Source organism: Uranotaenia lowii, chromosome 1, assembly GCF_029784155.1.
Source record: "Uranotaenia lowii strain MFRU-FL chromosome 1, ASM2978415v1, whole genome shotgun sequence".
NCBI classification, from domain to species: Eukaryota; Metazoa; Arthropoda; class Insecta; order Diptera; family Culicidae; genus Uranotaenia; species Uranotaenia lowii.
In genome coordinates, this window is record NC_073691.1 from 9,175,022 (window position 1) to 9,188,429 (window position 13,408).

General features: G+C 34.6%; 1 protein-coding gene across 4 annotated transcripts in view; it reads left to right on the forward strand.

Moving 5' to 3' along the window:
* The window catches only part of LOC129739018 (protein single-minded), a 97,973-nt gene that overhangs the window by 50,656 nt on the left and 33,909 nt on the right, over nt 1-13,408 (forward strand). Inside the window, exon 1 of one of the 4 annotated variants that reach the window (XM_055730414.1) lies at nt 348-366. The exons of the other annotated variants lie outside the window; for them this stretch is intronic. Within the exon in view, the coding sequence (XP_055586389.1) occupies nt 354-366 (13 nt within the window). The 5' untranslated portion in view covers nt 348-353. Of the gene's footprint in view, nt 1-347; nt 367-13,408 lie in introns of those variants that run through there. 4 annotated transcript variants of the gene reach the window in all.

The following is a 13,408-nucleotide window of genomic DNA, read 5'->3' on the forward strand; positions in this document are numbered from 1 at the left end:
TCTCCGCGTCGATTCGTTTTAGTTCTCTAGTAGCTAACGGGGTACGCTTCTGAACGGTGTGACTTACTATTGGAGAAGTGTGAGATCTTGCCGAGTCGTCCTGCCGCTCTGGAATGCTTCTATGTCATCATCATTGTCGATGAATCGATCGCTGATCTTAAAGGGCGCTTTAGTTGGATGCTGCACTTGTAACTAATTAGTTGTGCTTTTAAGTTGTCGGTGTTTTCGGTAATAATCGGGATCGCGAGGCTACGTCATCGTCCAGCGATTGGGTGAAACAAAATCCCCTATGTTTTATGAGTGCCTACTAACAGTCAAATGTTTCTCCTGACGGTGTGATTCCAAGCTGCAGCATGTCTTTCAAAAGTGAGTTACACGAAAATTAGTTTATTCGAACTATGAAAAGGTCCACCCATTTATTGGTTTCCAACCATGAGGAGCATTGAAATCTTTGGTTGGTGTTGGAAGTTGAAAGTTTTTGTGTCGAACTAAAGTTAAATATTGTGCCGACACACGCCTCATGAAAAGCCCTTCTAATGATGTCAAAAACAACCGCATGCCTCTAATGTTGATAAAAGTGATACACGTGAGAATTCTGAACAACAAGAACAACAACAAAATAATCTACTTATGTGTCTAAGCTTGAAAAAGAACATCAAGTTGGATATAAAGCTGTGTGTGAGTTCTGAAGAAAACTAAAAAAAATTACAACACTGGACATTACATAAAAAATTACATAAAATTACATTACAAAAAAGTAAATTTCTAATCTAAACGACTTTTCTGAACAAAATTTGAACTTTTGAAGTGCTGGTTAGGGTGGCAGCCAAAAAGGTCATGTCGAATTTCGCAAACCGACCATATACATTTTGTAGATTGGCCCAAAAAAACTGACCTGTGACAAATTTCAGCTTAATCGGATTTGATTTAAGGGTGCCACAAAGCGCTCAAGTTTCGGTTTTGGCCCCTCAAAAAATCACCAAATCGAAATTTTAATTTTAGTGCCAAATGACTTAGAAATGCATAAAACATCGAAATCTTGTTTTTTATCGATTTCATAATTTAAAAAATCACTTAAAGGGAACCAAAGAAAATCCGGAAAAACGAAATTTTTACTTTAGTGCCAAATGACTTAGAAATGCATGAAACGTGCATAAAACCAGATTTCGTGTTATCTCGAAAAAAAATTTGTTTCTGAAACTTTTTTGAAAAAGGGTCGTTTTTCGCAGAAATCTGATTTTTGACCAACAAAATTTTTTTTCGAGTTAAAACCAAATCTCGAGGTTTCATGCATTTCAAAGTCATTTGGCATCACAATTAAAATTTTGAATTTCCGAAACTTTGAACGCATTGAGGCTCCCATAAATCAAGTCCTGTTGAGCTGAAATTTTCAATAGGTCAGGTTTTTGGACCAATCTGCAAAATGTACCTATATGTGCTGCTATAAATTTTGGAATTCATAAATTTGTAAGTGTGCGTGTGTAGGCAAGTAAGAATTCACATAACAAAGTTCAACATGTTTAACCAGTCAGGAAGTCCTGACATGCTAAAAAACTGCTTGAACAATGAAATTATAGAAAAAAAGTTTAGAATCATATTTTAACGCTGTAATATTTTTTTTAATAACCCGTCGAAAATCAATAAATTGTTCCAAAAACCTGTGAAACTAATAATCATCACCTCACGCGCGGCGCAGAATAAGGGCCAATAATTACACAAAAAGATTTGTTATTGATACGACACAATTGACGAAAATTTCGAAAAGATAAAAAAAAACAAATACGAAGAAAAAAACAAAAAAAAACTTTACAAATTATCGCCGTTTTCGCCATTTTTATCTTCTCTGTTACCTATTTTCCTTTTTTTATTCTGTCATTTTCCTTTTTTTTTTCATGTTGTCCTTTACTGGAAAAAAGTCCAGTTTTGAGATTTTGATCATTTTTGTCATTTTTATAGTTTTTGTTATGTTTGGTAATTTTTGTCTGTTTGCTATATTCGCGAATTTGGTCAACTTGATAATTTTAACCCTCATCCGTCAAAGATTTTTTTATCCAGTCCCTGGAGTGTCAATTTGACACTCCTGATTAAAACCAATATAAAAACTGGCCTTTAGAAGCTTTTTACGGGATTCTGACTTCCGAGCTTAATTTGGGATTACAACTTTGTTATGCGTTTTTTGGTCTTTAGAAGCGTTCTTTGGGCATTCTGAGCCTAATTTGGGATCAAAACTTTAAAATTCGTTTTCAGACCTATATAAATTTATTGCGGAAATATTGAGTTAATATACTTAAAACTCAGTGCAGATTGAGTTTAAGTGGAAGAAAATCTGAAGAACAAATGCAAAATGACAAAAAGTGCAAAAAACCGCTATCTTTGGAAATTCGTCAAAAATTCTGTGTTTCGTATTTTGACTATCTAAAAATGAGAAAAATATGCCAAATTACGTCAACTTTTCAATCCTCTTTTTAAAATTTATCTGGTGTGACCTAAACAATTTTGACAGTTTATTGATTGAAAAGTACGGTTTTAAAAAACTTTTTAACCTTTTTTGTGGTTATGATCATAAAGAAATTAAAAAAAAAAATCCTTATGTGCAAAGTACTAAGTGAAATTCTTAAAACTGATCTACATTGTTTATTCCGAAGCATGTTTTCCGTATTATTTCCCTAGACTTTGAATAACGGAAAACTGATGTGTAGGGGAGATAAGGGCATAACGAGCATCCGGTACTTAATAAGCACTCCTCTTTTCTACAAAAGTACGTATTTTCTTAAATAAATATTCATGATTATTTGTTTCGTACTTCCTACAGTAATAATTTTTCACCGAAAAAGAAATCTTCTTATCATCTTTACAGAAATATTTAGCAAAAACCGGCTAGGTTCTCAAGTGACGAAAATAGTAGGTATTATTTTTGAGCACCACGAAATAAGCTATTATGACATTAAAATCATCTTGATCTATAATGTACGCACTGCAACATTATGTACACATGGTTTCTCAATTTTCACCATCATTAAATTTTTGGACCGATTTTCACTTTAATAAATTTTAAAACACATTTTTACTTAAATTTGTTAACTCGGGGTGAACAGAGTACTATAAATCGGGGCACGATGAACGTTTTCTGTCGCATAATCCAGCAGCGAAGAAATCAATTCAATGTAGTCAACTGAATAATAGAGCTATAGCTTCATCAGTCTGACGATTGGGCCTTTGATTAAATCTCCGACACCTTCCAATTGGGCTTGTGCCTGCTAAAAAGAATAAAGCTTACTCTTTACTCTTACACAGATTTCCATAAGAATAGCAATTAATCGCACTTATCTCCTGAATAATGTCTGAGAAACACATTTGAACTACATTACAAGGTTTCCAAAACTATAAATTTTGTAAAAATCGGTTGAGAAACAAAAGAGATATAGCGGTTTTAAGCGAGGAGTGTCAAATTGACACTCAAGATCTGTTTAGGAAGCTTTTTTTTCTGGGCTTTCAGGTTGCGTCGATAAGAAAGTAATGCTTCAAAATTAAAGATTTCGAGAATTCATTGAGGGTCCCCGAAGATTTTTTTCTAATTGGATGAACCCGAACAAGCAAAGGTACAAGCCGCCAAACTTCTATTGACAATCAAGAGCGGATTGTGGTTAAAAATTTTACCCTTTTTTACTTTTGTGTTATTTTTGTCATTTTTTTAACTTTTTGCATTTTAATAATTTTTATAGTTTGTCTTACACCTTTTTTTATCGTTTTTTCTCGTTTATCTTTTTTTTACAATTCTTTTTAATTTTATTATTTTTCATTTTTGTTGATTTTTTTTTATAAATTTTTTATTGTTGCGATAATTTTTTTTTTAATTATGTCACAATTGTCAATTTTAATTTTCCGTCCTTTTCGTGTCTGTTGTAATCCTTGTTATTTGAATTTCACATTTTGAAAGTGTTGCGAATCACAGCACGAGTAACGAAATGGGAAAAATGAGATATATTATTGCTTTTTGCTTATCATTAGCAATACATTTTATTTATTTGTTTAAGGACTACCTGAGTGAAAATTAAGTTCACTCTTTCTATTTAGAATCCAATTTTTATAAATTTGAAATTTAGCCCTCGGTCCAAAGAATGGCTAAGTTTCTAAAAGTTTATCTTTGGGCAATTTGGTTTTTCTAAATGACATCTGATCTCAACTTTTTATGCAATTTTGAGTTATTTGGCACAAATTTCTTTGGGAGTAAAAATGAATATGTTGAGCGATCTGAGACACTTTGAGAGTTGGAGGTCCCTCCCTCAAAAGTAATACGGGGGACTCCCATACAAATGAAACCCGAAATGTCTGCAGAATTCAAAAACTTTACTCAAGCAAATGCAACACAATTTGGCATGTGAGAGTTTTTGGGTACGATAAAAAGTGTTTCTATGATGGTTCAAGAACTCTCTCTGCAGGAGAGGAGGGCAGAGGGAAAGGAATCCCATACAACTGAAACACAAATTTAGGCATTACTTGAGACTTCTTCAGGCTTTATAGACTTTACTATAATACTCACGAGATGAAAAGAAGACATCCATGAAATCAAACTACTAGTTTGTCAATTGTCATGAGTTCGTCTGGTGAGAGTTCTTTTGTAAAAAAAAGCTGTTTCTATGATTTTCTCTACTTATGAATTTACAATACACTTTATATGAGTGATCAATACGTTTAAAGCAATAGCAATTTTTTTTAGCGTCTTTTGCGTTTTGGATAAGCCTTCCCAATTAGTACAATAAAGCGATCAATCGGTGACACTATCTTTTCAGTTAGTGGGGTTGAACCCTGCTAAGTTTTGATTCTGATTTCTAAATAGATTCAGGTTTAGAATTCCTTCAAAACTGATGTTGTATTCTATGCTCTAAGTCGATTGCCGATCATATGATTCTCGATTTCGATAGTTCGATTTCCATGTTGAAATGGATGTCCAGGTTTCGAAATCAAATCTATTGTTCTGATTACGTCTTTGCGAAATTATCTTGTGTAGAACATTCCAGTTTGTTGAAATAACCGTAACGGATCTGCCGACATAGCCTTTAAACGAAGCCGACGGCTGGCTCAAATCAAAACTGTCGGAAGCTAGTCCCTTTATCGTCGTATTCACCTATGTAAATAAATTTCTACATAAATCCTACTTCGTCGTAACATGACAAGCAGCGTTTCAAACAGCAGTTTTCTGATGCCGCCGACCTACAATAACCGGTGGAACCCGAAAACAAAAAACTACGCCGACGGAACAACCCGGTACTTGGTAGACATACACACCCAGCTCTGAGGGTTATCCGCCATCATCATCTGGGTGCTGTGCTGCTGAAAGGGCCGGATTATGATTGTAGGTATAGAGATGAAGGGTTCTGCCACCGGGCCGACTGGAACCGGGACGAGGCTGCCGTCCATAAATAAGAAATTCCACTAAAAATCACGTACCATCTGACATCACGTCCTAAATCAATTAGTAAACATTTTATCTAGAAACGAAAGCAGAACCAGACATCGGATGGGACAGAACGCCGGCTCTCGGATTGTCGTCGGGACCCGGGATGGCTGCTGGATGACTGACTGGAGTCGGAGGGTTCTGCCTGGATGAACCCAAGCTAGACTAGAAGGTTGTTTTGAGGCTTCGGTTGTGCAAACCCCAGGTTCGGGAGAGTTATCCCCGGAATCGCAGATGTTCTACGTTCTACTTTTTTCGGTTGAATGTCATGTCCCGTACGAATGGTTCCACTTCCACTCATCACCGGGTCACGTGTTATCGATTTTCGTAGCTTTCGAGCTCGCCATTTTACAATTCACACTGATTCGCTGAAACTTTTCGCTCAAAATTTATCACGTTTCTATTGAGTCCTAAGAGTTTCACTAAAACAAAAAAAAATAAGGAAAAGTTAAAGCCACATAGCCATCACCATGGCGACGATCGTTAAAGGAGGGGAAATCAAAATAAATCCCAGCCCATGTTTTGGATCGATATAGAAACGCACGGGTTTTGTTTTGAGAACCATGAACTCCGTGCAAAGTAAAAGTCTACCGAGAAGAAGCAACAAAACTAGTTCCGGAAGGGGAAGATGGCGTGAAGAGGGCAACTTACGACAACGACGACGACGACGCTACCAAAATATTTGAACATGACTTATGTGAGCAAAGCAAAGCAAAGCGCATCAGGGTAGACGAAAGCAAAACATCGGGAGCTGCCGAAAGGCTTCTGGAAATTCTGTCTACCGAAAGAAGATACCCGCCAACCAGCTAGAACCAGAACCCGAAAGCTATAAATATCTAAACATTTTCGTTTATAGCAAGCCGATCATCATCAACCGAGAAAATCGGTGGGCGTGACGAATGGGGGAAGGTCTATTCAACAAATACCGGAATAGATGGGAAAGTGCTTTTCATCCCAGCGAGCAGCGCAGCGGAATGCAGCAGACAGACTGGATAAACAGTTTCACCACAAGAACTATTTTCGAGAGAGTGTAGTTTAATCGTTTTGGGTTCGGGTTTGGGTTTAGTCGTTGGAGAAGCGGCTTCAATCAATCATCCTAACACGCTGCTTTTAGAGAGCTCTGTAAATAAGTAAGCTAAAGATCCTGCTGACAACTGATGTTTGTTTGAGCTTTCCAAATTAAGCTCAAGAACAGTGAAATTAAATCAATAAACCAAGGCACTCGAAAAATTCGTATTGAAATTTAGAAACCTGTTCTTCGATTTTGATCGACATTCCTACAGTTTTGTTGTGTTTTGCTTACAAATCAATTCTGATTTGGGACCCTGGAATCTCTGTCTGTAATCCGATTCTAAACCAAAAATTTTGACACTGATTTCTGTCAAATTTATATTTCTCAATACTGAATCTAAATTATGATCTGAATTCTGAATCTGAGATTTGGTTCTGCTGAGACTTAATCTGGAATTCCGGAATCCGATTCTGAATCATATTCTCAATCTTATTGTTAAATCTAATTTTAAGCATTCGTCTGATCCTTTCCTTCTAGAAACATTCTCAGAATGTTTGACTTCACATTTAATACATTTTAGTACCTTCAAAATTAACTTTTAAAAAAAGTCAAATCTTCATGCTGAATAACTATAAGATTAAAAAAATTAAAAAATAATTTTTAAAAGCGAAAGAACGCCCAGTCTCAAAGATCCTTTAATACATGGGGGAGGAAGACTGAATAAAAAAAGAAAAAAAAATCTTTCAAACGTCAAATTTCTCTCATCAATCTACCGACCAGTGCGAAGGTTCAAAATTTTACTTTCTTATTTAGTGATTTTTAATAAAACTTGTTTGATGCTGAAAAGCACTTGTTTTGCATAAAACAATGATTTAATTAGGTTTTGTTTTGCTCTGGCAAATTCTTGCATGATCAGGCAGGCGTATTGAGTCGCTCAAATTTCATCAAAGTTTTGAAGCTGATAAATAAAAATAATTTGAATAATGGTTGTTCTAAAAATAGCAAAAATCTAAATTTAGCACCTAAACAACTGAGTTACATGACTCGCTACACGAAACTGATCATCTTAAGTTAAAATTGGATCGATTACAAATCTTTTCAACAATTGCTGGCCTTTTGCCGAACAGTAAAAAAAACGATACAGCAAATTTCAGTCTTCCTCCCCCAGTTTAATACTATTCGAAATTCCAATAGATAAGATTACAACTTTTCTGACATCATTCCAGATAGTCATTGAATATTTGTTATTGAAGGTTTTTAACTCATTTAACAACTATGTTGAAGACTGCGAAACGATTTGACTTATGGTTTTTAATTTATCATCGATTTAGTTGTTTTTTTTTTAAATTTCATCAAAACTCCCGTTTTTGCAGATTTTCAAAAAAAATACAAAAAGAAAACTCCTTCTTCTAACTTTTTTGTCAGAAGTCAAAAATACTCGCGGTCTTCGGGAAAATTGATCATTGAGTTAAAACCGTTATTTGCCAAATATTATCTTAAAAACAAAAGCTGATGGATACACGAAGAAAAAAGACCACAGTTGTCCTAATTATTTCAGCTGGTTATACCAATCATCACGGCGTAGTTGATTTTTTCGCATCCAAGTAAAAATATGATAGACTCAACTACAAACTGATGATTGACTTATTTAGGCATTCAACTATAAATATATTTGAGTCAACTAACCTTACACAATCAACTTTGAATATAATAGAATCAACTGTAATGGTATAATTGGTACAATTGTTAATATGATAGATTCAACTACATTTGTATGATTGATTTTAGGCATTCAACTACAAATATAATAGATTCAACTATACATTCCTGGTCGAAGTCTCACATTTAATTATAAGTACGATAGATTCAATTGAAGTGGTATAATTGATTCAACTGAAAATATAATAAATTCAAGTACAATTGTATGATTGATTTTAGTTATTCAACTATAAATATAATAGATTCAACTGTACATTTCTGGTTGACCTCTAACTTTTAACTATAAATATGATAGATTCAACTGTAGTGGTATAATTGATTCAACTATAAATATGATAGATTCATATACAAATGTATGATCGATTGTAGGTATTGAACTATAAATATAGTTAATTGATTTAAATTTATATGATTGACTGTGTGATACTTGAATACTATAGTGTTCAACCGTGTTCATCAGTAAAAATTTAAAAAAAAATCGTAATGTGAGACCAGTACGTGTTCCCTGCAGCGATCGTAGTGCTGTTTCTAGGGCTCGACCGGAAGTTCCCGACATCGGTGGAAAAGCGCAAGCGCTTTCCAGCGATGGGGAAACATTTTCATCTACCAGTTCCTGGCAGTGGTCGTGTTCCTGGAATTGTGAAAGGTACACCTACTCTGGCTGCCCTCAAAATCGACGTGGGTCTCTTCATTCCTTTACGTGATCCTAGCGGGATTCCACAGGAAACTAGAAGGAAACTAAAGACGTCACAATTTGCTGGGCAACCATGCACAGAGAAACAGCGGAGGAACCAGGACTCGGATATCGGGATTCCCGTCAGCTTTTCTAGCATCGTGGGGACTAAAACGAACTACATGCAAAATGCTGAAATAATAATTTAAAACAAAATAAAAGTTAGATATGATAGTTAGTTAAGATATGATAACTTCCAATATAAACAGAATCTAAATTTACAATATTTATAGTTGACATCATCGAATCAATCATAGAAATAAAATTGAATCTATCATATTTATAATCAAAACATTCATTTTACTATAGTTGAATCTATCATATTTATAGTTCAATAAATCATATTATTATAGTTGAATCTATCATATTTATAATCAAATCAATCATGTAATAATAGTTGAATCTACTATAATTGGTCGGGATTCGACCAGACCGAACTGAACGCCATTAAAATTTTTTCGAGGCATTTGAACTTAATGTGCCAATATCTTCAACAAGAGGCTAAATCCTTGATGTTTATGAACCAAAAACGATAGTTTTTAATCCAAGGAATTCATTTCAGTCATACATACTTGCCTTTTCGATCTAGAATAGGGATTGTACTAGATTCAATTTCGGTTGTTTTAAAATTTTCTCATGGCACTCAGTTCGGTCTGGTCGAAGCCCGTCCAATTATTGTTGAATATATGACATTAATCGCTCATTATAGTTGAAACTATTATTCTTATTGTTGAATGCACAAAATTAATCATGCAACCATAGTTGAATGTATCATATTGTTCAAATATTGTTGAATGTACTAAATCAATCAAATTGTCTATTATATGTATCGTTGAAATCTTGATTATTATAGTTGGTCGAGAATCAATCCGATATATGAGTGATGTATAATTCACGTTCGAAAGAAAATTAATCCAGTCTGAAGATAAGATTGAAATGATTAAGGACAATGACAATCAACCATACTTTATTTTCGGTCAACCATATTCATGGCTGAATTGACGCTTGATTTCTCCTAGGCTACCATATTTCTTTCCGAAGTATTTTTCCGAAGTTTTACGATAGCAGTATTTCTGAATACACCCTGGCGTACGTTTTTGAATGGTGTAAAATGTGTCAAAAAATAATAATAATAATAAAAATGTTTCACTGTAATCGTAAATAGCATTTGACAAACACTCGGCATAAAGTTCATTTCAGTAAACGGAACTAGGATTCCGTTCCAATCCCACTCCAAACCGGAAGAAATCATAAATTAAACGTTATTCAAAACAATAATGATTCGATAGTGTGTCGGCGGTATCGACAATCCGGCAGCCAAATCCTCCAATCTTATGCATCCACGCGTTCCGGGATCGTGGTGAAGGTCAATCCCTACGATAAAAAAACGGAAGGACGGAAGCCGTTCGTTCCCGATAAGTAGGGCATTTGTCAAACGTCGATGGAGTTTTGTTTCGTGTTTTTTTTTCCTTGGCCAATAGGATTCCTGTCCCATTTTGTTCCATTACCTAATGGATGGTTCTTTTGATGATGGTCCTCAATGAGCGAGAGGGATTTTTTGTTATGCCATTCGGAAAGAAGCTAGATATGTTTTGCTAATAAAATAAAAGGAGGAGGTAGGGTTCCAAACCGTATAGACTTCCGTTATTCAGCAATGCATTTTGTAGTAAGATAATAAAAAAGAAATTTCGTAGAACGGTACGAGGAGACCATTTAAGCTGTGCTTATTGGTTGTATAAAGGAAAACATGAACAAATTTACAACACAATGCTGAGAACTGTGCCATTTGCTGCTGCTTGATGGACCCGGACGATTAGATGTTATTCCTTCAAGTAGCGTATTTTTAATCCCCAAATAGACGATTTGGTCAGGAATGTTAAGCTTTGGTTGAGTGTGATTTATTTTGTTTCCTGCTTCAAAAGTCAGGATTTAAAAAATCACAAAAAAAAATCTGAATTCATGTAATCAAAATCTTACAGGCTTGTTTGGTTTTCTAAAAATATAGAAAACAATCTGTAAAGAGATTACTTACTTAAAGAAGGGATGGATTTGGTCATTTGGTTAGGTTGGAAAATCCTAGTAAATGCCCGCCGAAGAAAACCAAACATTCGAAAGATTTTTCGCTCTCTATCTCAAGAAACAACCTAAAGGAATGTCGAACATTTTCGGGCATGCTTCCAGATGTGATTGATTTGCATAAAATTTCCATATTTTTCCCGTAGGGCGTGGGAGTGTGGAGAAGCCAAGACGAAAAACTGTTTTGCCAAAGAGTTTCCCACGCTTTGGTGAGGAGGCTTGAAGCTGGGCCAGCAAACGGCCATAAACGGCCCGTCGAGGAGCGCCGCAAGGATATGCGTTGGCCCTGAAGGTGATATGAAAGAATTCTGAAGATGTATGTAAATGTACTTCCACCTTATACTTGCTTCAAAGTACCTGGACCTGAGCGATCCCAATCAGCTGGTGCTAAATACTTCCTACGAACATTGGAATGCAACCAGCATTTTATATAATAATATATTATATATGATAATTTTTACTGCCCACCTCCTATCGGATATTCCACTAGAGAAATGTTTCCGGACAATTGTTTTTACAGGTGATTACCGAACATCCCCGGAACCGGAGGGTCCTCTGGCCATGGGAAAGGAATCACTCTCCCACGGTAAGAATGTTTGCTATTTCGAGCAGCTCATACCTAATCACATTGGATTGGATTGGCTGAAGCTTTGAGTGTTGATGACAACAGATCGGAAGCCGATTTATGTGAATCCTTCGAGTGTTCAAGTAACATTTTGTTTGTTTATATTAGTTTTTTCTCTATGTGACGATTTCAAATATTCGACTTCGTTAACTATATTATAATGTTCAACTTAAATATTTTTCAAAAACGCTTTGGAATAACTCTTAGATTGCAAACATGCAATTTGTTTCCAACCAATTTCCACAAGTTATATAAACGACAATAATGATAACACTAAACAATAAAATTCATGATAGTAAAAAATATGACAAACATGATATAATGAACCAAAATGCAAATGGGTCATTCCATACCAAGTGTCTATGAAAATGTATCGGCCCTTTCCGATTTTCCCCTTAAAAAGTAGGATGATTTATATTTATATATAAAAATGGAGGCATTTTCTTTGTAACACCATCACGTATAAACGGACTGTCGTTATAAAGTGGAACTTGGGAAACTTTTTCGGGTCAGAGATGGTTTGTTGATATCCTCGAGAATTTCACTTTTCATGGAAGAGGGGCTCCCATGCAAAATCAACTTGAAATGGGACACAACTCGAACAATTTCATGACGATTTTCATGAAAATTGATTCACGAGCACGAAGATGAAGACGTGTAGATGAAGTTAAACATTGTTCAACTATTTAATAAGTATTAAAAGTGAAAACGATGTTTGCCGGGTCAGCTAGTTTTTATGTAAATAAGAAAAATCCAAAGTTATGGGTGAATCGGACCACCCCCTCCGAATGGGAGATTTCCCCGTTTTTATATTTTTTTTACTTTTTTCCCAAAACTAGTAATTTTTTTAGTTAATATTTCAGAAATCGTAGAAGCTACGGTATGTAAAAATTTTACGCTGATCATATTGGCATCATAAAAATCGAAAAAAGTGAAGATTTTAAGGATAATCGCATTTTGAGTATAAGAAAACAAAAATATCGAATATCTCATCTGGCAACACTGTACATCAAATTTTACAATGGCATTCGATTGATAATAATTGAATTTTAAAAACAAGGGCCTTCCTTACCTCATCTGTGGCTTCTACGGTTTTGGAGACATTCTCATAAGGTAGTTTTTTTTTTGGAAAAAAGACAAAACTTTTAAGAAAAGGGGTCTTCCATTAAGAGGGGACTGGTACTATTAACCCAAATCTTTGTATTTTTCTTATTTACATTACGATAAGTCATCCCACTGATTAAGGGTCAAATCTGAAAGGATCGAAATCAGAATAATTATAAAATTTAATCAAACATAAAAGTAAAGAAAAAAAAAACAAAAATTTAGATAAAAAAAAATTTGGACACAAAATTAACTGTAACTGATTTTTTACCGTTTTGGCCATTTTTACATTTTTTTTTTTCATTTTGATTATTTTTGTTTTGTTGTTTTGATCATATATAAGTGTCATTTTTTTTTTGTCCTCTTTGGCATTTTTGGATTTTTCGTCATTGTAGATATTTTTGTAAGTTTGATTTTTTTATTTTTTTTAAAATATTTTTTGTAATTTTTATTTCAATTATTTTTGTCAATTTTTTTCATATTTCGGTATCAAATTTTGAATGCGGCGAATGTGCCAAAATCACTGTTTCTAGAAAAACGCGTTCAATGTTTGACAGCTCTATGGAGCTCCCAGCTTATGAGCTCCCAGCAAAAATATGATTTTGTTTCCTTTATTTCTCAAAAACCAAATATCCTTTAGAAAACTTTGTACAATATAAATGTAGGTCTTCGAACGTACTTATT